A 23334-nucleotide genomic window follows, 5' to 3' on the forward strand; every position below is an offset into this window, starting at 1 on the left:
CGCTGGCGGCTAGCTACGGGCTGTGAGTTAGACGTACTCTCTAGTCGTGGCGGACGGCTGCGACTGTCTGTAGTACTGTTGCCCTCTTCTTTGTTCATTGGGGCACGAGCAGCAAAGAAAAGACCCTCCGAGCATCGTGAGGCTGGCAGCGGCCCATCCGACAAATAAAGCTGAGCCAAATTCGTACCTAAAGCACAAAAAAATAAGGTTTGTGGGGTAAGACGGGGGAGGGGGGTCACTGGTCAGTCCTACCGGCACATTATTATATTTCTATAATATGTCAAATAAAATGTCATAAATCATTAAACAAAGTTAGTTTAGTTATATTACATATTTTATCTGATTCAAATTTCTTTTATAACTTTATATCATTATTCATAAATATATTTCCACTAATAATGAAATGATAAATAAATAATAATAATTTAATTTAGTAATAATATATAATTATTAATAAAACGTAATCAGCTCCTTTATAAAATCCCAGTCTTGGAATCCAGTGACAACGGCTGCAGACGACACTGCTGGGGTGAACAAAGGTTTCCGCAATAAAAACAAAAGCCCAGACTGATGAGACCTAGAATTGTTTTTATAGATTTTTATGTACTTAGAAAATCACTTCCTGACCGACCAATACAAACACGTAACATTGTGACGAGTGTGGCCACCACCGGCCAATTCTATTGACGTCATTACGTTTTCACATATATCCCAGGTTTATTAACTAGTGGGACCCTACAATTTATATATATATACTTTGGGCTGCCACCGGACACACGCGTGTTACAGACCGACTATGAACAAAAAACAAATAATGGAATGTGGTCAAAAGCAACATTCTAAACAAAATAACAAAAGAACACCACATACCGAGCGTTGACCGGTGTATTTGGATTGAAGAAGTCATGGGTGACTTGCGTGGCGTACCACGAAACAGCTATTAATGTACAAAGACCTGAAAAACAAAGAAAGAGAGAAAAAATATTGGAGATCCGCCTTATAGAAACATTTCCTCTATAATAATAATTGGGATTATTATTCTCTGGAGTTTATTAACCCATTAGTGCGACGTCCATCTTTAGAATAAAAATGAATAAAAACGCTCCACTTTTTTTCGCAACATACTTTGCTGTTCCTTAAAGAATGCAAAGAAATATTAATATTTTCAGTCTAGAAACTAGTATTTAGGTTAAAAGCTTTAACTGTTTAAGTGCCAGATGTGGAGCACTAGGCCATTGAGTGCTTTAGCGATAATTACCTTTTGGGACTTTAACCACAGGGTTATTTTAACCTGATTTACATTATTTTGTTACTTTTGTAGAACACCGTGATACACTCTTGCACCACAAATCTTTTGCCCTCCTAGGGAAGGAGACAGCGGAATACACAGAGAGGCAAAGAGGGTTTGGGTATCAGGGAGTGACAGCTGCTCCAAAACGAGGTAGAATTGGCCGATATAACCAGGAAATGTGTTTATTAAATAATAAAGATCACTCCTAATGTCTTCCAAGCGTTCATTACCTGCCAGCACGAAGAGGACCCCGCCAGACACAGCGATTCTGCTTTTAATAATTGGATTATTGTCTCCGACTTTTGTACATTTCATCCCCACGACACTGATAATCATGCCAATAAAACCTAAAAGCATGGCGACCACCATGAGCGCTCGCGTGGACTGGATGTGACCTGCAAAAAAAAATAAAAAAAAATGGATACATTTTATTTAAAAAAAACTATCACATCCGAGATAAAACCATTTCCAACGTTTTATTATTTTTATTAAATATACAATTGTTTAGGGATTTTCTTTCAGTTTTTTATTTTCTGGCTGGGCAATCATTTGAGTGCCTCCAAAAAAGGGCAAAATCAGCTCATTTTATGAACATTTTCCATAATTTCCCATTATCGCCTTTCTGGAATATAACTTTTTTTTTTGAACCGATAAAACATGAGCTTCTAGCACTAGCGGGTAAAGTTATGATTATGAGCCAAAAGTCATGCGTTTGGTCCCCAAATGGATTAATAGCATCTAACGTCACAAGGTACGCTGACCGCCATACTACTTCTCAGCGATATCTCCGCCAGAGAAAATATTTTAGGAATGTGCTAATTTTACTAGAACGCCGCTAATTTTTTATGCTTGCCAACTTCAAAAAAGGGTATTATAGTAGAAATGGATTTGGTCTCCGTATAAAGCAAATTCCTTTGTGTAAAGGCTGAAGGGATGTGAATTAATCTCTTTGTTTTTATAATTCCTCCCTTGCAAAACTTCTTGAACTTTGTCGGAGGAATTTTTAATTTTTTTTAATGAATTCAGGCACAGATCTGAGGGAGACATTTAGTCTAATTTTGGGGAAAGGATCCCCGGATCATGGAGTAGCAAACTGAATAGGGCATCAAGCCAGAGGGATTTAACCTGCCCTGCCCCTGGATTATGTATATAAAATATTAATAAGACACGCAAAGCCGTACGTTAACCCGGGTAGTTGCTCAAGACGTCACTCAACTCTTTTAGTTAAGGGTTTAATGTAGTCAGGGTGGCCCATAGTGAGCGTGGTGAGTGAGGCCATGAGTGGAAGTTGGCCATGGAGCCCAACGATAGGAAACGTATGTGTCCACACACCATATGGTCCATAGTAAAGTGCAAACCAGTAGGGCAAAGAGATCATACTGGTTTTATAGTAGCAAAGCTGGTGTATTCCAGTTGTGATTAACTAACTGGTGAGCTGCTCGTGCCTACCGGGTCGACCGGTGTAGGCTTGTGTTGGGCTTGAGTTGGGCTTGAGTCCCACTTGACTTTGCTCGGTGCCGTTGGGTGGAGCACGAGCCAAAGCCAAAACTGGAACCAGACCCTACAAGAACATGAAACCCCCTGTCCAACAGAAAGGGTAGTCAATATTTGGTAGAGGAACCCCTTAGAATCAATGAAAAGCACATAGGGTTGGGTTGGGTGCCATACTTAATGTCTGTGTTCTCCAGGTAAATGACTGAAAAAAGCAGGTTGCACAGCAACTCAAAATATCCAAAATATCAAAAGTCTTCTTAACAATAGATGTTTAAATAAAATGAAAAATGGACAAACTTTTAATAAATAAAAACCTAACTGAATTCATAAGGATCCTCAAGATACAAATCTAACTGCACAGTATATGTATGATCCCTTCGAATAAAGATGTCTAACGCATCACTCTGACACCAAATCTTCAGGCGCAACATTGTATCAGAGCTACTATTGTTTCATATTAATAATAATAATAAATAAATAAACAAATAAACAAAGCAATGTCTGTAAAAAAGTTTCTGTGCTGTGTAGTTCTACAAGAATATCTTCCCTGTAATCACGGCGGGATGTCCATGTGTAATTAATTTAATTAAATAAGTAAAGAAATCTATACAGAATCACAAACAGGTAATTGATCTTCACAACTTAGCGCAATAAGTGATGAGATCTAATTAATAAATAGTATTGAAGCAGATTCCTATATATATATATATCACTCACATTCAATTAGTAAGTAAATCTATCTATCTATCTATCTATCTATCCATCCATCCATCTATCTATCCATCTATCTATCTATCTATCTATCTATCTATCTATCTATCTATCATCTATCTATCTATCTATCTATCCATCCATCCATCTATCTATCCATCCATCCATCTATCTATCTATCTATCTATCTATCTATCCATCCATCCATCTATCTATCCATCCATCCATCTATCTATCTATCTATCTATCTATCTATCTATCTATCTATCTATCTATCTATCTATCTATCTATCTATCGCTATCTACCATCTATGCATTTATCAATCAATTGGCTGGAGCAGGGGTATCTCTGGGTTGCTATGGTGATTGCACCAAATGACATACATGTCTGTGGGCACATATGATATAAGTCATGACGAGGTACATACCGTCCAGGGACAGCAGAGAGTCGTAGACCTTGCATTGCACCTGGCCGGTGCTCTGGGAAGCACAGGACATCCACAGCCCCTCGTAGAGTCCCACCGCCGTGATGATGGCGTCCCCCGCGTAGGACGACTGCTTCCACTGGGGTAAAGCCGTGGTGGAGATGATGCCGATCCAGCCCCCCAGGGCAAGGAAATAGCCAAGAAGCTGGAACCCGGAATTGGCCATAAGTTCTCTTTGATGAATATTTGGGTTCGTTGGCTGAGTTTAGGAGATTGAAGTCCAGAAATATCCGCTTGGTTTTCGGGGGATCTGCGAGTCGGACGCAGGTCACACGATTCTCTCCAACAATTTAAGAGGCACCTTGTCCACAAATCGATGAAAGTGGATGACCCGGCTTCAGAAGTAGTTGAGGAGAAGGCTGTCCCAGGCTGAGATGTGAAAGGAACGGTAGGGTGTTGAGTGTTTCATGTTCACACTCCAGTGAGTCTCTGTCGAGGGCACTCAGGGGACAAAGCGGTTATCAAGAAGAAAATACACATTAATGTCTTGAGGGGTAAGCAGCTTGGAGAATGCAGGGGGGGCCGGTCCTCAGATTAATGGCATTTCATGGAAACTCCCACAGAACAAAGGACGGAACACCAGGACTTTCCATTTAACTCTTTTGGAAATTGGTCTACAGTACGGACCCCCAGCTCGACGCGCGGACCCAACGTCAGGAAGTAATTTACCGAGAGGGCGGTAGATACGTGGAACAGCCTTCCAACAGAAGTGGTAGATGCTAACAAAGTGAGAGAATTAAAAAAATAAACCGCATAGGCATTTGGATCCTTAATCTAAGACGAGACCCATCCGGCCCCCGTCTAGTCGCCCGTTTTTTTTCCTGCTGTAAAGACTCAAACCTTAATCAGTCGTTGGTCTCATCTTAGATTCAGGAGCCGTATGTCTATCCCATGCGTGTTTAATACCCTCACTGTATTACCCTCTACCACCTCTGCTGGGAGGCTGTTCCTTTGATTCTACCACCCTTTCAGTCAAAAGGGAAGACATAATTACCCCGGTTGGTTTTATATCACAATATACCCACCCAACAGATAAATTGGCAGATTTCTTTGAAATTGGATCATTCTGTGTTTTAGATCCTACATATTAAGAAAGATTTAAGATTTCAGTTTTTTGATCGCGTAGCCCCCCCCCCAAAAAAAATATTTTTTGTAGACTTTTTCTCTGCCTACTCGTTGCCCTCGTTGATGATGATGAATAATTCATTTGCCGGTTATAGGAGGTTTGGCATCAGAACGTTACCCGATCCATAGTGTCTGGAATGTAAATGTAGTGAAGACGTGTGCCGGCGACAGGGTGGCATAATCCGTGACCTCGAGCCCCTGCTGCCGGTGCTCACACACTCGCTTTGTCCACGGAGTGGGTAAAAGAAACTGAGTGGGAGCAAAACTCAGTCACGTCAGACTCACTCAACAAAGCCAGCCTTTGAAAGAGATTTACTAAACGGTCCGAGCGATTCGCAAAATGAAATCACAGCAGAGGACGGGGTTAATGTAAGCGGGGGTTACTTCATTTACACAACTTCAACTTTAATTATTCATCTTATTAAAATAAGGGGCAGGGGGGCATGACACTCAAAGGGTTAATTTAGCATCTGCATTACAGAAAAAGTATGAAAAAGAAACATAGACTCTGTCTGCAGATCGGCCCCATTCGGCCCCCGTCTAGTCGCCTCAAGACTCAAACCTTAATCAGTTGTTGGTCTCGTCTTAGATTCAGGAGCCGTATGTCTATCCCATGCATGTTTAATACCCTCACTGTATTACCCTCTACAACTTCTGCTGGGAGGCTGTTCCGCTTATCCACCACCCCCTCAGTAAAGTAAATCTTCCTCACTTTCCATCTAAGCCTCCGACCCTCTTGTTTTAGATTATGACCTCATATGCCGATGATCTGAGCCTGACATATGCCTCAACTTTAAAGATATTCACCGGATCGCTTAATTGTGTGGGGGACACTCAATTGTCATGTGACACAAACGCTTTTACTGATTGGCTATTGCCGTAGAAAATGATAAAACATAAACATGCCTTGTTGTTTCTGTGGTTTAATCCCCAGAGGAAAGAATACAATGAGAGAGCTATGAAGACTCACGTTAGAGAAGGGCGTCTAAGTGGAACAGAACCTTTAAAAACATTGCAGGGCTGGAAGCATTTTAATGAAAAGAAATGGTGTTTTTGTGAATTTTGGCTGCATTTTGGGAGGCGCAGGCGCCGGGGCCCCCCATGCGGCCAGCGGGGTGAATACTTTGTGGTTCAGCGGTTGAGTTATGGGGGATTACTGGGTTCCAGCTGGCGGCCCCGACAGACTTTACATCCCGCGGCTTTATTGTACGTCGGACTCGGTGGAGCGAGGAGCTCGGTCAGCGCAGTTACAGAGGCAGCGAGGATCGGAGCGCGGGCGTTCTCATGACTCCACGTCTGGCACCTCGTCGTCACAAGGCAGCCGCTCGCTGGGTGCCGGGGGGTCGGAAGGCTCGGGGGCCCCAATGCTTGTTGGTGCCCTAAGCATGGCCTTCCATGTTTTAAAAGAACTTTAAGGAGAAGCTGCAGCTCCAGGGCTGCAACTTAAGGGCCCAATGATAGAGGTTTTGATGCACAGGGGGTCTCATTAGATCCCTCCAAGCGTTCGTGAAGCCAGCCCCGGAGCTTACTGGTGGTGATGCCTGCCGTCCCCTCCAAGCCTCTGTCCTTACTTCTGAGTGTCAGGATATGATGTCATAAATCAGCGCCCCACTTCTAAAGAAACGCGGAGAGGAAGGAAGGCGGCTCGACAAAACCCTCTATAGTGTTAATCGGTCGGTTGGTGGAGATCGGGGAGATCAAGGAGACAACCCACGTAAATGTAAAAGGAACATGTGTGTTAAAAGTGCGTATTATGCCTGGCGTGTCCCTGTATTACACAATTACATATTAAACAATGACTAACGTGTAACAGAACATGTCCTCCTAATCACGAGGATTCCTCCATAGCTAATCGTTCGGTACCAGTGTATGTGTAATGACTTCTAACTCTAATTAAATAGGGATTATTATTATTATAATTATTTATTTTATTATTATTAATATTATTATTATTTTATTATTATTATTATTTATTATTATTATTAATATTATTATTATTTTATTATTATTATTATTTATTATTATTATTAATATTATTATTATTTATTATTATTATTATTTTGTCCATCATTCATTTATTTTCTCGAGCAGCTTGAGAATTAAATTAATCTTTAACTCGCTGTGAAGATCTAAACCTTTCATGTTCAAAGGGTTGCCGTGACAACCGAAATCTTAGTTTCGTGAAATTCTCAAAAGTAATTGGTCTATCACATTAAACGAGAACTGCTAATAGGGAGGGCGAGCGCAAACCCCCAGCCGAACAGAGAAAGGAACGACTTCATTCCATGGCTCGTCAGTTCATATATATATATTTTATGACAATTATGGGACGTTTAGGGTAAACGCTAAACCCTCTCCCCTTAGACCTGCATCACCTGCCGGGGCGGAAGACGACTCTTGGGGAACGATTGGATAAATCATGTTTTATTATTATTATTGGAAATGACGTAAAAGAGGGAGTCTGCCTCCCGGGAATGAAGTCATAACGTCCCGAGCTGCTCAGTGTTTTCTAGTTGGGCTGGATAAGGTCGCGCATGGTCTGCTGTGAAATCGGGTCTGGTGTAAAGAAAAAGAGGGCAGAGATGGGGTTCCCCTTGAAGTCATAACGTGGGAGGCTACCTCCGTTTTAAGATGGACCTATGACATCATGCATGGTAGAACGTCCTTGCAATGAGACCTTCACTATGTACGATGTTTTAGGCGACAGTAATAAAAACTTTTAAGTAAAAAAAAGGCAAAAACAGGATTTTAATAAAAAAAAAGATTCTAGAATCCCCAGGGAGTTCTTCGGCGGGAGGCGTCTGAATTACAAGATATCAGGACATTTATTTTGGTTCATTTTGCAAAAATTTGAATTTATTTTCTTTTTTTTCCGTAATTGTATTTATTTTTTTATTTATTTTAATGAAATGAAGCCAACTTCTAAGTATCTGATCTGGAAATGTTTAACCGGCCGGACGCTCCATTAGCAATCCCCTCACACTCTCCCTGCTCCAGTAACCGCACCGATGGGCACATTGACACGTGATTTAGAATACGTCCCGTGTTAATGTGCGCGAAAAGCACTTAATGGCGAGCTAAATAAACCGTGGAAAACAAATCGCCTCGAGACTCGCTGAACCTAAAAACCAGGAATAATAAAGAAAAAAAAACAGCATGTCCAGGAATCCACGTATAGACCCAAGCCGTGCCCGTGTCTCGTGCAAACACGTGTAAGACATTTCGATTCATTTCGTTCTGCCTGTCTGTCATTGAGTCTTCAAACACCAATAACAAATAACAAATCAATTAAAAAATATATATGTTTGTACCCTAAAAACGAGGATAAAAAGGCACTGAAAGGGTCCGCCATTCATATTTGATATTTAAAAATGAATTCAAATTACATTTTTATTATTATTTAAGGGTTTACGTAGAAAAGAAGAAGGTCCAGTATCTCCTGATCCCGTCCGTCGGAGTTTGGACTTGGTTGGACCTTGGCTGCTTCGACAATTGAAGAATTGGACGCCAAGACTGGATCCTTCCTTGGCCTTTACCACACATCAGTGTTGTGGACACGCTGTCCCAAGGCCAGTTCTGTACTGAATCCCACCAAAAAGGCCAAAAAAAGCCTTGAGTTCAGTGACTTCACACCACCAAGCCAAGCTCCTCGCCCCGGGCTTCCTGAATACCATCTTGGTGTCACCCGTCACGCCGAGAGGGCACTGGAAGGTCTGACGATGAGTTCAAAAATTCAAAATTTTGCCCAACTTTACTTAAAAAAATAACTCAGGCTTCTTAGTAGAACCTTATCATCTCAGTGATGACCTCACGATGACCTCACGACAGTAGAACGTTACTATACCAACGGATACATTTCGCTATTTTGTTACTGGAGAGAAGAATGCTCTTTAGAACATAAAGAGTCAAATCTAAATATTATTTGATATATATATATATATTTATAGATCTATACAGCACCATCATATTCCGCGGCGCGGTACAAAGGACATTGGATAAGCCCAATATAAAGATATTCCAAGTTTGTATAGAAATTATTACGGACCATAAATAATTTTTTCTGAAATAAATTTATTTGGAGTAAAATCACCGAGCTGCCGAGCGTTAATAAGTCATTAACCCACATTTTTCACATTTTTATGTAAACTTGGACAGAAGGCTAACAATCCTCTTTTTTTTCATTGTTTTGTTGTACTCAGAGGGGTAACAATGCTAATATTATAACCCGTGGAGAATTTCCCTCTCCAACGCACGGATGGTGGGAGGACGAAGAGAGCCCAGCATGCCAGAATGTTTAAAGAAACCGGACTGAACACAATATATTTACTATCGCCCCCATCCAAACAAAGTGTTTCTATTTACTTACTGAAGAGGAGACCCCCGTGGCCATTTAATGATAATACTAGTGACTTTATTGGATTCATTGATTTTTATAGCACCGTCGTATTCTGTAGCGATGTACAATGGGGAAACAGAACCATGATAAGTAGTGCATCACATAACAACGTGGACTTAGGGGAACAGAACGGCGAGGAGAGCCCTGCTCAAAGAGCTTGCAATCTGGGAGACGCGTTGTGTGTGAAGAAGCGGCCTTAAATCATTCCCACTCCATAAGCAGGATTTTTAAAGAGGCGCTCCCATCATTTATTACTTTATTTATATTTATTTATATATATTATATTTATTACTAAGTATCAGATTAAAATACATTTTTAAAATGTGGTTCCTTTTTTATGGCAGCTGCATATCAGCCATTTGAATCCCCAATCTACTAGACAAACACTCCGACTGCCTTTCATACTGCTTGTGCTATGGAATGACTCGGTCTTAATCACCCAGCTGGACTCTCTGACTGTGAAAGCCTAGAGAGAAACAGACTTCATTAGCATTGCCATAAAGCGTCAGCTCAGTGTGGTGAACCAGTAGGGAAAGTCACCCAAAATATCACATGACTGACAGCAATGGCGGCCCCCAGGTCTGCAAATAAAGGGAGTTTATAGGAACAATGAGATAAAACCAGGTTTTTGTCACCGATCAAAATTAATGTATACAGCCCTGGGGTTATATTACTGTATACAGCCCTGGGGTTATATTACTGTATACAGCGCTGGGGTATATTACTGTATACAGCGCAGGGGGTATATTACTGTATACAGCGCTGGGGGTATATTACTGTATACAGCACTGGGGGTTATATTACTGTATACAGTGCTGGGGTTATATTACTGTATACAGTGCTGGGGTTATATTACTGTATACAGTGCTGGGGGGGATATTACTGTATACAGCGCTGGGGGTTATATTACTGTATACAGCGCTGGGGGTTATATTACTGTATACAGCGCTGGGGGGTTATATTACTGTATACAGCCCTGGGGTTATATTACTGTATACAGCGCTGGGGTATATTACTGTATACAGCGCAGGGGGTATATTACTGTATACAGCGCTGGGGGTATATTACTGTATACAGCGCTGGGGGTTATATTACTGTATACAGGGCTGGGGGTTATATTACTGTATACAGCGCTGGGGGGTTATATTACTGTATACAGCACTGGGGGGTTATATTACTGTATACAGCGCTGGGGGGGATTATATTACTGTATACAGCGCTGGGGGTTATATTACTGTATACAGCGCTGAGGGTTATATTACTGTATACAGTGCTGGGGGTTATTACTGTATACAGTGCTGGGGGTGATATTTCTGTATACAGTGCTGGGGGTTATATTACTGTATACAGTGCTGGGGGGTTATATTACTGTATACAGCGCTGGGGGGGTTATATTACTCTATACAGTGCTGGGGGTTATATTACTGTATACAGCGCTGGGGGTTATATTACTGTATACAGCGCTGGGGGGTTATATTACTGTATACAGCGCTGGAGGTTATATTACTGTATACAGTGCTGGGGGGTATATTACTGTATACAGCGCTGGGGGTTATATTACTGTATACAGTGCTGGGGGGTATATTACTGTATACAGCGCTGGGGGTTATATTACTGTATACAGCGCTGGGGTTATATTACTGTATACAGCGCTGGGGGGTTATATTACTGTATACAGTGCTGGGGGTTATTACTGTATACAGTGCTGGGGGGTGATATTTCTGTATACAGTGCTGGGGGGTTATATTACTGTATACAGCACTGGGGGGGTTATATTACTCTATACAGTGCTGGGGGTTATATTACTGTATACAGCGCTGGGGGTTATATTACTGTATACAGCGCTGGAGGTTATATTACTGTATACAGCGCTGGGGGTTATATTACTGTATACAGCGCTGGGGGTTATATTACTGTATACAGCGCTGGGGGGTTATATTACTGTATACAGTGCTGGGGGTTATATTACTGTATACAGCGCTGGGGGGTTATATTACTGTATACAGCGCTGGGGGTTATATTACTGTATACAGCGCTGGGGGTTATATTACTGTATACAGCGCTGGGGGGGTTATATTACTGTATACAGCGCTGGGGGGTTATATTACTCTATACAGTGCTGGGGTTTATATTACAGTATACAGTGCTGGGGGTTATATTACTGTATACAGCGCTGGGGGTTATATTATTGTATACAGCGCTGGGGTTATTACTGTATACAGCGCTGGGGGTTATTAAATAATACCCTCCCAGCAGAAGTGGTAGAGGGTAATACAGTGAGGGTATTAAACATGCGCGGGATAGACATACGGCTCCTGAATCTAAGATGAAACCAACGACTGATTAGGGTCTTTACAGCAGGAAGAACAGGCAGACTAGACGGGGGCCGAATGGGTCCGATCTGAGGGGAATTCAATGTTTCCATTGTCTGTAATATGAAAGCCGCTGTTCTAGACTATAATTTGTCGGTAAATCGCAGAGATCCTTTCGGCCGTACTATTACGAGTTCCCATTAACAAAGACTCCGGAATCCCTGCAGGGAGCAAGAACTTAACCCAGCGCATGGTCTTAGCGGACAGACCTTAGAACACCTTTAAACAAATGGGAAAAATGGGAATTAAAAAAAAACATCCAATCAACCCTAAAATATTAAAATTAAATAAATTTCTCTATTATCAGTGAAAATTAGATCAGAGTACACGGTGAAAAAATAAATAAAAATACACAAATAAATAAAAGAGACACGATGAAAGAAGCGGGATTTTCACACATTTCACAAATTCTGCTCCAAAAAGACTTACTGTGATTAAGGGTCTCAAGGGGTAACTCATTAAAACTCATTTTGCATGAAGGTTAATTGAAGATTTACTGCCCCCTAGTGGACTCCGCCGATACCTCTCATTCAGTCTAGAACCTGAAATCTCCGCACGGAATGCTCTTTAACTGGTATCACTAATTACTATTTATTGGGGCTTTTCCAGTGTAAATTAAAATTTCCAAAAATTTAATAAAATTTGGAAAAAAAATAAAGTAAGAAATGCATGCAAGATAAGCAAGTTAAAAATAAATAGTTTATGGTCAAAGCCAGCCTACATTTTTTGGCTGAAGGCTCCCGATCATGTATTCCCTGAATTAACATTTTTTACTGGTTGATAGCAGACTGCGGGAATAATTATATACGGTATCCATAGGGAACTTCTTATGTGCGTTTTTTGTATATGGACGGAGCTGGGTGAACCAGTGCAGGCTTAGAAACATATCATTTGAAGGCAGATGAGACCCCCTTGGCCCTTCCTGCTCGGTCCTTGGTCTTACATTAGGAAGGAACAATAGCTGGAACCGCGTTGGCCCAAAATGCCCCCCCCCTGCCAATCATTGCAGGTCAAGAAACCCCCGAAGGTGGTGGCTTTGGGTTCCCGATGGCCAGGTTTACGAGTTACATTTCCCAACGACTTGTATAAGGCCCAAAAAATTGCCATTTCACCAGAGAAACATGCTTAACATTAGATTAGAAATGGTGACAAGACCTCTTGAAGGAGGCCAGCCATGAAGATTTGCGAAGCCGTCCCCAAAGAAAAGGAGACACAAACTGCATCCTATGGCAATACCCAAATGTGGCTACTAAGTCTTGCATTTATGTAACTTCTACATCTTTCATGCATTAAAAAAACGTAACCTTCAGAGGCCACTAGGATTAATATTTTGGGTCCAGATTCCAAAACACAGTTTATGAAATCTGCGGGGCGGGGGGGGGGGGGGGATATATTGAGTTATAAGGGCATTAAACACTAAATGGGTTTGAAGTAGCATCTTAGTTGCTGAATATCAATGCCTATTACAAGGTCATGCGTTCTTCTTTTGATGACAGCAATGACATGATGATCTTGGACTACATCCCATAATTATTATCCTAGTCATTTATTATGTGCCGTCAGAAAATGATGATGGCTTTAAATAAGCGATTGAACATGCAAACAGGATTATGAAAGAAAATGACTTTTTAGTTGCACAAGTCAATAACCACAACGTTCCCACTATTTTTAATTATTTCGGTATTTCAAAGCGCCATATCCTCGGGTGGGTTGAAACCCGATAAGATTTTTCTTTTTATTATACTCTGTTCAATTGACCTTATGTCACAGAGATAGGCCAGACCTAATTTAAAGCAGAAAAGAAAAAAAAAAAAGCCCCCCCCTCATAAAATTAGTTTTTCAAAATAAAAAAAAAAATTGCAAGTGCATCCCCTCCTTACCCAAATTATCCCAAAAAAAAGTTTTAAAACATTTTATTTTCTTTCAACCCTTAAAAAAAAAAACAGCAAAAAAAGTTCATTTGGTCGAGTCTAATACTGTAATTTTCATATTGTTGCAAGAAAAAAAAAAACACACTTTGTCTGTATTTAAAACCTTGAATAGCTTTTTTTGCCAGATCGCGGCATCTTGGGACAGACGACAGAAACGTTGCATTCTGTCACGGCGTGACACTTTCATCGATGTCCAAATACATCTGGAAGGAATAATTAACAAGTTAATTAATAAAGGGACGCATCTACAGCCTGCAGCACCCATGTTGTGCCAAACGCTGGTTCGAGCCGCTTGGACAATACTTTGTGAGCAGCCATCGTATAATGGTTGGAAAAAATGCTTTGAGTTTCTTAAATGGGGGGGGGGGGGGGGGATACAAAAAAAAAACAAAAAATCTCCCAAAAAAACTTTTCTTCCTTTCTAGTTTCCATGGAAACGTTACGTCCCTGATCCACAGATTTCCATAAAGCACCAATCGGCGGGTCACGCGCAGGTCCATGTCAATGTTATAATTCTGTTTTTACAGAGTCCAATGGACGGCTCAACACGGGTTCTTTTGGACCTTCTTGGTTCTGGATCGCACCGGAATCTATAGGATCTGGACTCCGGTCGATATCAGACGATTCTGATGTTGGCTGTTGCTGTCTTGCGCCGTCTTCAGGGGGAGAAACGTCTGCCGGGGCTTTTTCCTGCCCGTTCTCCGGAAACAAATTCACGTCTTCCGTATTAAAGAGCATTTTAATCAAATCATCAGCTTGGATTCGTTCCTAGAAAAAAATGAATTAAGTAATTAGAATATATATATAATTATATATAATGTTCCTTAAAAAGGGGGCGATTCACATTATTCACAAAACCATGCTTTAAGGCATACGACTTCAGGAGTCGTGGACAGGAGATCCTTCGGTTATAACGATTTATTTATTTACTCGTGTGAATTTAATCTACGCTTAGAGATCTATGACGGCTGGAAAAAAAAATATATAAAATTTCACCAAAAACTTTTTTTGTAGTCAAGATTCTTTTCATATTTCACAATAATAATAATATTATTATTATTAATGAATAAATAATGAATAATAATAATAATAATAAAAATAATAATAATAATACTTCTTTAGTAGGCAATAAGAGACACGCACTAGAGTTTGGATAAGGCAGTATTAAAATGAAGACAAATTAATATTATTTAATGTTATAACCCTATTCAAACTTACTAAACTTTAACATATAAATGTAGCTGCTCTCCGAGACGGGCGAACGAGACGAAACACGTGATAAAAGTTGAATATTTATATATAAAGTACCAGGAATCTGTCGGTTTGCGCTTGGAAGATCCTAAATACTTACTCTCTCGTTGTGTCTGGGATCGAGCGTGAACCACAACGCGACGGCGCACCGCTGGCCCTTGGTCACCGCTTTCACACCGTGGGGATTCTCCTCTCCGGAAGAGAACCCGACCATCCGCCCGCACTGCGGCTTCACTTCAGCCTGCGCAGGAACAAAAGGGTTAAAAAAAAAAAAAAAAAAAAAAAAAAAAAAGTATAATATATAATAATCTTTTTATTTCCATATCTGTATTAAAAACAGTACACTAAAAATGCATTATACTCACAGTCACAGTTTTTGCATCAAGTTCTGTGAAATAGAAACTTCCTCCTTCAAAATCTCCGTTTAAATACAATATAGCACTAAAAAAAAAAAAAAAAAAAAAAAAAAAAAAAAAAAAAAAAATTATTATTATACAGGTATTTAGTTATAACTCTTTAAGGGATGAGTTCAGACTTCAAATCAGCCCGTTTTTTGGGGAAAGCAGGTAAGAAAGACACGGAGGAAGAAAAATACAAAATATGTCATCAAACCAGAATGTCCCAAAAACCCGAGTTTGCTGTAAAAGGCGTGACGGCGTTACCTGTAGTCCCGGAACGTATAGGCGGGATGCTCCTTCTTACAGACCATCGCCTCCGCGTTCAAAATGCAGTTATCAACATGCACCGGATGGCTGAGGTCATCTCTCTCTTTCTGTTTGTCTGAAATAATACATTTTAACGGAAATATTAAAAACGTCTCGGAAGGAACGCCATTCATTTGTGGTTTGATCAAAACATTTGCTTTTCTGGCAAAACGTAGAGACGTTATTCTTACCCCAAGTCGCATCTGCAGCTCACTTAACAGAACACAAAAAAATACGGCGTGTGAATTGTTATAGGACATAAAAAGAAAATATATTTAATAAAAGTATAATTTAACCTAAAGCAGAAGAAACATTGTATTCGTGGACGTAAAGAGTTAATTAACTCGGGGTTTGACCTGGAGTCTCCGGGTTACCTCTCTGTTTTCCAGCTAGAGGAAGCTGCGTCTATCCACGCCTACTCCCCACCCACTTACCCTATGCACAGCTAGCCCAGCCCACAGCCCTGCCCCTTTATGAGGCCACACCCCCAGAAGAGGGCGAGCTCTGGGAGGCTCCAGGTAGAAGTAGTTACGGTACCTTCGATGGCGGTTCGGCAGACCAGGTGGGAATACGAGAAGTAGAGCGGGGTGTCCAAGCGAAAGTACGACTCCACCACCCGCCTCGCTTTATCTGTGACATTATAGTAGAGGTACGCGCTCTTTAAGGGGACTTTCCCTTCTTGCCCCATCTAGAACCCAGAAAAAAAACCAAAACACACATATAAAGAGAGTAAACAGAGAAGCGGAACGCGGAACGCATCGCATGGGGTGTGAAGGGAACCCTATCGCCTTGACGAGAGAGGAGGAGGAGCGAGAGGAGAGAACCCTGATAACTACCGATTCTGTCATAATAAATACATTTCATGAAAGAGAAGCCATTGTGCATCAAAACAAACAAATCGGATCTCTTTCCAGCAATGGAACCCATTTAAATATCACACCGCCAAACACGCACACGCCACAGAAGCCAAACACGCATGCACACACACACGCTTGCACTCGATTTACAAAATATACAGAGACTGGAAATATACAGCAAATAAATTGTTAATAAAAGGACTATTTAAGCCCAACCAGACCTACCTTAAGCGCCTTGTACACGGTTACCCCGTAAAACTTCTCATTAGGAGTGTGCGGGGAAGTCGTACCCCGATAGCCGTCACCGGCTGAGGCAGCTGCCTGGGAGACGGGGGGGGGGGGGGGGATAAAAACAATTAACGAGGTCACAGAAAGCACCGGAATTTTCCAGAAGTCAGCGAAAGCCGTAGATGCAGCCTCCACTCCAGATATACGTATTAAGTCTCTACAAAGGCTACTAAAAGGTGTTAAAGACTCGTTTTAAAGACCCCGCTCCCCCCCCCCCCCCCGGTTATCATATGTGCCTTTGAATGTCTTTGCAGGGCATTCTGCGCATGTTTCCCTTTCAGGAATAAACAGACTTACATTGGTCAGCCTTAAAAGGTCTCTGCACTCCTCTTCTGAGATGACCCCATCGGCCACAACTCGCCGAGACCCATTCAGAGTGTTGGAGTTCATAACCACGCTGATTTCGTCAAACAAAACCGGCCCCCCTGAAAGAGAGGTTGGATGATTAGCAATAGTCAAACCTGCCAAGAGTCCCTATTTTTGCTGGGCAGTCCCTATTTCTCTTTGCAGAACGCACCCCACCCAATACAAGTGTCTCCGTTTTAGTTGATTAGTCGCCGACCGCATGACATAAACGAGAGAGACGTACCTTCTTGTACGAGCGATTTAGACAAATCAAAGGTTTCTTTAGTTTTCTCCTCCACGAGGATCTCGATCTCTTTCATCAAGTTCCCGATTTCTTCTGAAATTCTGGCTGCCGTCTCGCGCTCGGCCCTAAGGGAGTAACACTGCTTAGAAACATACCCGGGGTATTTAAAACCAACTGAACCCTGAGGGGGCAAAGGGGCATTTAGTTAATCGTCTCCTTTTTATTAGCCAATTGTATGAGTTATTAGTTATCTGAGCCCCAATCTACTTGACAAACACCCTGACTCCTTATACTGCCTGTGGTAAATAGAATAGCTAGGTCTTAATCACTCAGCTGGACTTTCTGACTAATGAAAGTCTGTGGAGGAACAGACTTCATTAGCATTGCCATAAAGCATCAGCTCAGTGTGGTGTTTGAGCAGGAAAGTCACATGACTGATACAGTATATAGTGCTGCAGGGGGGGGTCCTCCCCAACCCCATCCTCTGCACTCAACAAGCTCTCCTTACATGGCAGACACGTTGCGTTCTTACTTTTGTTTTTCTCTGAGCCTCTTTGGTATGACACCTTCAGGAGTCCACGAGTCCTACAAAAGTCACAGAGGAAAATTAAATCCCACATTTCCGAAGAGTCACCTCTGACCAGCTTCTCCCGCGGGGGGGGGGAGGGGGGGGGCAGGATTTCCACGTCAGATAAATTGTTGGATCCAACTTTGCCGTTTAAAATTGGACTTCCACGAAGTCACACATCCTACAACGTACTGGGACTCACCGGGTCAACAAACGGGATTCCGAAGCTGTCGTAGGCGAAGAAGAGCAATTCTTTCTCCAGCAGACTGCGCTTAATGTACTTCTTCACGTCCTGCCAAAAAGCAGCAGCATTTAAATATCAGGCTCTACGCGGCTCTCATAAGCGGATCTTTGTTGGGAGGCATTTTCCCCTTTAAACATCTACTTTACAACCGCTTTTTTTTTTTACTTCATTGAGAGGGTGGTAGATAAGTGGAACAGCCCCCCAACAGAAGTGGTAGCAGCTAATACAGTAAGGGGATTTAAAAAGGAATGGGATAGGCATAGAATTTGGTGGCAGATCGGCCCCATCCGGCCCCCGTCTAGTCGCCCGTTTCTCCGCTGTAGACTTGAACCTTAATCAGCCGTTGGTCTCGTCTTAGATTCAGGAGCCGTATGTCTATCCCATGCGTGTTTAAATCCCCTCACTGTATTACCCTCTACCACCTCTGCTGAGAGGCTGTTCCTCCATTTACATAGCGCAGGCAGATTCCTTAGAATCCCTGTTTATAGATAAGTAAACCCAGGTTTTTACATCCAGTCCTGCTCACCTCCCTCGCGTGGATTAAACTCGCTTTATCCTCTCCAAGAACCGCATTATAAAAAGCCAAATTCTGGTTCATGACCTCGTCTTCGGGGTAGAATAGAAGGTACGTCTTCGTGCACTCAATGGCTTGCGTGTAGTTTTCAGCTGCGGAACAGACATGAATGTTTTATGTAAAACTGCGCGACATGTGCGGACAGTAATAGGAAGCGGGCACTCGCCCGACATATAAAGGGCACGGGCACTCACTGCTGTAATACGCGAACTGTAGGTAGTTAAAGTGCGAGGGGAGGAAATCCTCGATGGGTTTGTCAACCGCTGGTTTTTTAGCCAGTTCAGAAACGCAGCTCTGCCTGCAGCTCATCACCTGCACGTAGTGATCTGAGAAACGAGAGAGAGTCCGACCGTCCGTTATTTATACATTTATATAACGCCGCCGTATGCTGCAGCGCTGTACAACGTGCGAGAACACATGTGAAAGGCAGAGAAGAAAGGCTAATGAAAAAAAAGTGAGGAAGAGATGTCGGCAAGCGAGGTGCAAAAAGAGACCAGCAAAAGAAGAGCAGAACGGGGAGGACCCCGAGGGGCAGAAAGCAGAAAAACGGGGGCAAAAATACCCCCTAAAAAATGCCAGGACTTACATGGGGGGGGGGGCAAGCTCCTATTCACAGTAACATACTTACACACACTAACATATTACACACTCACACACACTAACACAACCACAGTAACATACTATCATACAAACACACACTTCGTAATATAATAACAGACACACACACACTAAACACATTCCAGACACAATAACACATGTACACACTAGCACAACCACAGTAACATACTACCATACACACGCTTGCACACACGCTTGCACACATACACACTAAGGAAATGGCATCGTATCCCAGCACTCGTACTCAGCGTACCTCTCCAGCCCAGCAGTACGCACAGGCGAGGGTGGGAATGGGATCGGTGGGGCTGCACTGGCGTTTGGGGGCCCCGACAATGCAGGGGCTGTGGGGGCCACCGCTATGCCAGTGAATTCAGAGAAGGGGCCCCTTTGTGTATAATTGCGCCAGGGCCCAAAGCTCCTTAAGTAATAATAATTTGGGCTCAAAAGGCGATGAGGGTCCTGAACCGATGAGGAACTAAACTGCACCCGGCAACCCCCCGGATACCTGTGATGCTCTGGAACAGGTCGGCGTTATAATCCATGTAGTTGTAGCCGTCGTAGTCGTAGGGGCTTTCACACAGACTCCGGCACTCGAGGTCCGCCACCAGATACCCCTCCAGAGACTTCTCAAAGTGCGTCACGGAAGGAGCAAACTCTTCATCGGTGTAGAAACTCACCCCCTGGAGGAACTCCTCCTGCGCGGAGAACAAGAGAAGATCATTCAGACGGAGCCGCTTTCATTACGCCGAGCGGCAGCCGTGGGATCCCACGCGGTTACCAGGTGCGGCTTGGCTTCCAGGTCCTTGAAGTCGGACTCCTTGACGCCGGCCATCATGCGATAATACTCCAAGTTCTGCCTCATTTCCATGTGATCCGGATTTCCCACAAAAAAAGTGTAAGCGGCGGCTACGGCTTTCTGAATCTTGTGGATCTAAAAAAAATAAATAAAAATAGATGTTATTTACCCTAAAATCTACAAATTTAAAGACAATGGGGGGGGTATATTTAAAGGGACAGTTTAATGACATCCCATAAAAGAATGCATTTAAAGCAGGAGAATCTGCCCTCCCCCTCCTCCGTGATCTGACATTTCTTGCCACTGATTGGCTGCTTAAAGCTGTCAGTCAATCACAGGAAAGTACTTCCATTGAAAGCAATGGCAGCACTTCCCGCACATGCGCACAGACCCCCTTTTGCAGCGTTCCAAGTGATCTTATCTCAGGGACTGTCACTGAGACCCATACTTTCTAATAGTTTTATCACCAATATCACAAAAGGTGCCAGGGGAAGGTATGTGAACCATTAACTGATGGTGCAATGATCTGCAGGAAGGTCAGGGAAGGACCAGTCCATCGAATTGCCCCTCTGTAATAAAAAGCCCCAAACATCATTTGGCAGACAATATAATGAATGAGCACGATCTACCCCAACCTGCGTACATTCACCAAAAGGGGCTGCATAGAAACAACATAAAAGGAGCACAGAAAGGACCATGTCAGGGTGAAAATGATTGTCTGGTGCCTTATGGACAAAACTTACAGAGAAAGTGCGGGGGGGGGGGTATGGGGGGTAGATTAACCAACATTCACTGTATATGGGCATCCACTCTTTGAGCAGCAGGGGCTGTAGAACATGAATAACCCCCCTGGCAGTGGAAGGGTTAAACTGACCACTATACTACCCCAATGGGGATAGAGAGCGGAGGATCAGGGCTCCCTAAAGCCCAAAGTCATGTGACCCGTCAGGCAGGACAATGAGGATTCGTTACAAAGTATCTTTTATTTGGAAACAATTGTAACTGTGGCAGTTTGAAAACAAACACAAAAAAAGGAAACAATTTATGGGGGGGAGGTAATGAAAGGGTGAATCAGAATGTTAGACATTAACTGTTTGATGGCCGGCTGCATGCCATGGATTTATGGGAGGGGGTGTCTGCGTGGGGAAGGTCCCTTTAACATTCCTCAGCGGAGTGTGGGAAGGAGGGCAGCCCACAGCCTGCTCCGGAGGCTCTCCCCACCTCAATACGTGGCAGTGCTTTGAATGGGGGGAGGGAAGCATCATCTTAACACATGGAAAGCAGATTCCAGCCCAGACCTGCAGCCCTCAGACCCAGTGGGCACACCTGACGTCAAGCAGGAGAACTGCATTCCCACATAGCGATAACACATCTGGCCGAAGAGGCATCACCTAAACCACAGCAACCTCTGGCATTCCAGTGTTATGGACCAGAGCTCCCAGCGTGTTGAGCCAAGATCTGGCTGGCTCAGGATGCTGAGAGTCGTCTTCAGCAGTAACATATTCTGACAATGTACTTTGGGGTGAACTAGAAGACACGTGTCACTATGTTAACCCCTTATATTCTCTTTATTCACGTTACCAATCAGATCAGAGCACTTAAGTCCCCACGTCGCGGGTAAATCTGCAGAGCTGTCCCTTTAACCGCTGATGACCCAGAATAATTTAATGCATGCGATCCATCATTACAGCCCGGGGACTGCTACTCCTATAACTCCAACTTGCATTTTAAAAGAAAAAGACCATGGCACCGACTGGCTGAGCATCATCGGAGTTGAAGTTTTACAACAAATGTAAAGCTCTACAGCTACCTGATGCAGCTCATCACGTCTGTCCCGCAGAGCTTGCAATCGTTTCAGCAGGAACACAAGACAAGATCTCCTTTGAGGGTCTGAGAGCCCCTAGGCAGGGGGCCACATACCTTGAAGTAGGCCACTTGCAGGTAGTTGTAGGGGGTCCTCCTCTTGAACTCCAGCTCCATTTCCTCGGCGGCCACATACTGGATGGCGGGGGCCCCGATCCTCTCCTGCTCGCAACTCTTCAGACACTCGGTCCGGGCCAGCACCTTCTGGAAGAAGGCCAGGTCCTGCAGGGGCCCCCAGCCGGCGGGGGTGGGCTCAGTGAAGCCGGTCTGGTTGGCGCAGTGCAAGCGGCAGGAGATGCGGTGGCGCCTGAGGGTCTCCCGGTTCCGCAGCGCCTTCTCCATGTTTAGGATAACGGAGTTCCAGTCCCCGCGGTGATACGCCTCGACCCCACTGTCATACAGGGAATCATAGGGCTCCAGCATGGCGTCCACCAGCCCTAGGAGAGCCGCGGCGACGAGCACAAGAAACCGGGAGAGGAGCGCGGAGGGCGGCATGGCGGAGACCGAGAACGGGCAGCACCGGACAGACAGCATACACCATAAACCCCGCCCACACAGAAGTTCGGCCACTAGTGCGAAAACCGCCCATGACGACAAGCCCCGCCCGGGCAGCGTTCTATGCAACCGCACAAGCCCCGCCCACAAAAAGTGCAGCTGTTTTAAGTGTGGAAGAAGGGGCCCATGGAGCAATTGCCCCAGAGTGGGGTATTGACGACGGGGTTCAGCTCCCTGTCCTGTAGTGTTGTAGTAGCCTGAGCTGCCCCGCTGTCATAAGCCATGCTACCTCCCTGCTCTGGATGTGAGGGACTGGCCATCGGGCACAGTGTAGCGTGCATCCTACACAGAAGGTCATTAGCTGGCCACCGGCCTTAAAGTACCAGCGCCACCTCGTTATCACCAGGTGTGCGCCATGAGGAAAGGATTGCTGCGTGCAGCTTCGAGCTCGTTATCGGACGGATACTTCCTTGGCACATTACATTTACATTGTATTTATTTATGTAGCGCCAGCAGATTCCGTAGCGCTGTTACAATCGGTGGAATAATTTAAAGTCACGCACAATAACAAACTGCTATAAAAGGAGAAGAGGGCCCTGATCTTGTGAGCTTACAATCTAGCCGGCTGTTGAGGGGAAGTGAAACGGTAGGAGAGGACGGCTTAGATGAGATCTGCCCGAAT

General features: G+C 43.5%; 1 protein-coding gene across 1 annotated transcript; it reads right to left on the reverse strand.

Annotated features, from left to right (window-relative positions):
• Positions 1-27: 27 nt before the first annotated feature.
• LOC149286845 (prolyl 3-hydroxylase 1-like) lies at positions 28-22652 on the reverse strand. The gene is made up of 20 exons (XM_089493665.1): positions 22215-22652; positions 20277-20429; positions 20004-20193; positions 19075-19206; positions 18833-18972; positions 18265-18354; positions 18027-18079; positions 17495-17619; positions 17203-17330; positions 16843-16938; positions 16298-16448; positions 15719-15836; positions 15422-15497; positions 15157-15297; positions 14331-14573; positions 3925-4126; positions 2741-2839; positions 1522-1686; positions 871-955; positions 28-187 (listed from the first exon to the last, which is right to left on the reverse strand). Exons 1-20 carry the CDS (start codon positions 22650-22652, stop codon positions 28-30), a joined length of 2985 nt encoding a protein of 994 aa, XP_089349791.1.
• Between the last annotated feature and the right edge of the window lie 682 nt (positions 22653-23334).

The sequence above is a fragment of the Sceloporus occidentalis genome, unplaced genomic scaffold, assembly GCF_023333645.1.
Source record: "Sceloporus occidentalis isolate IW3139 unplaced genomic scaffold, rSceOcc1.0.p SCAF_66, whole genome shotgun sequence".
NCBI classification, from domain to species: Eukaryota; Metazoa; Chordata; class Lepidosauria; order Squamata; family Phrynosomatidae; genus Sceloporus; species Sceloporus occidentalis.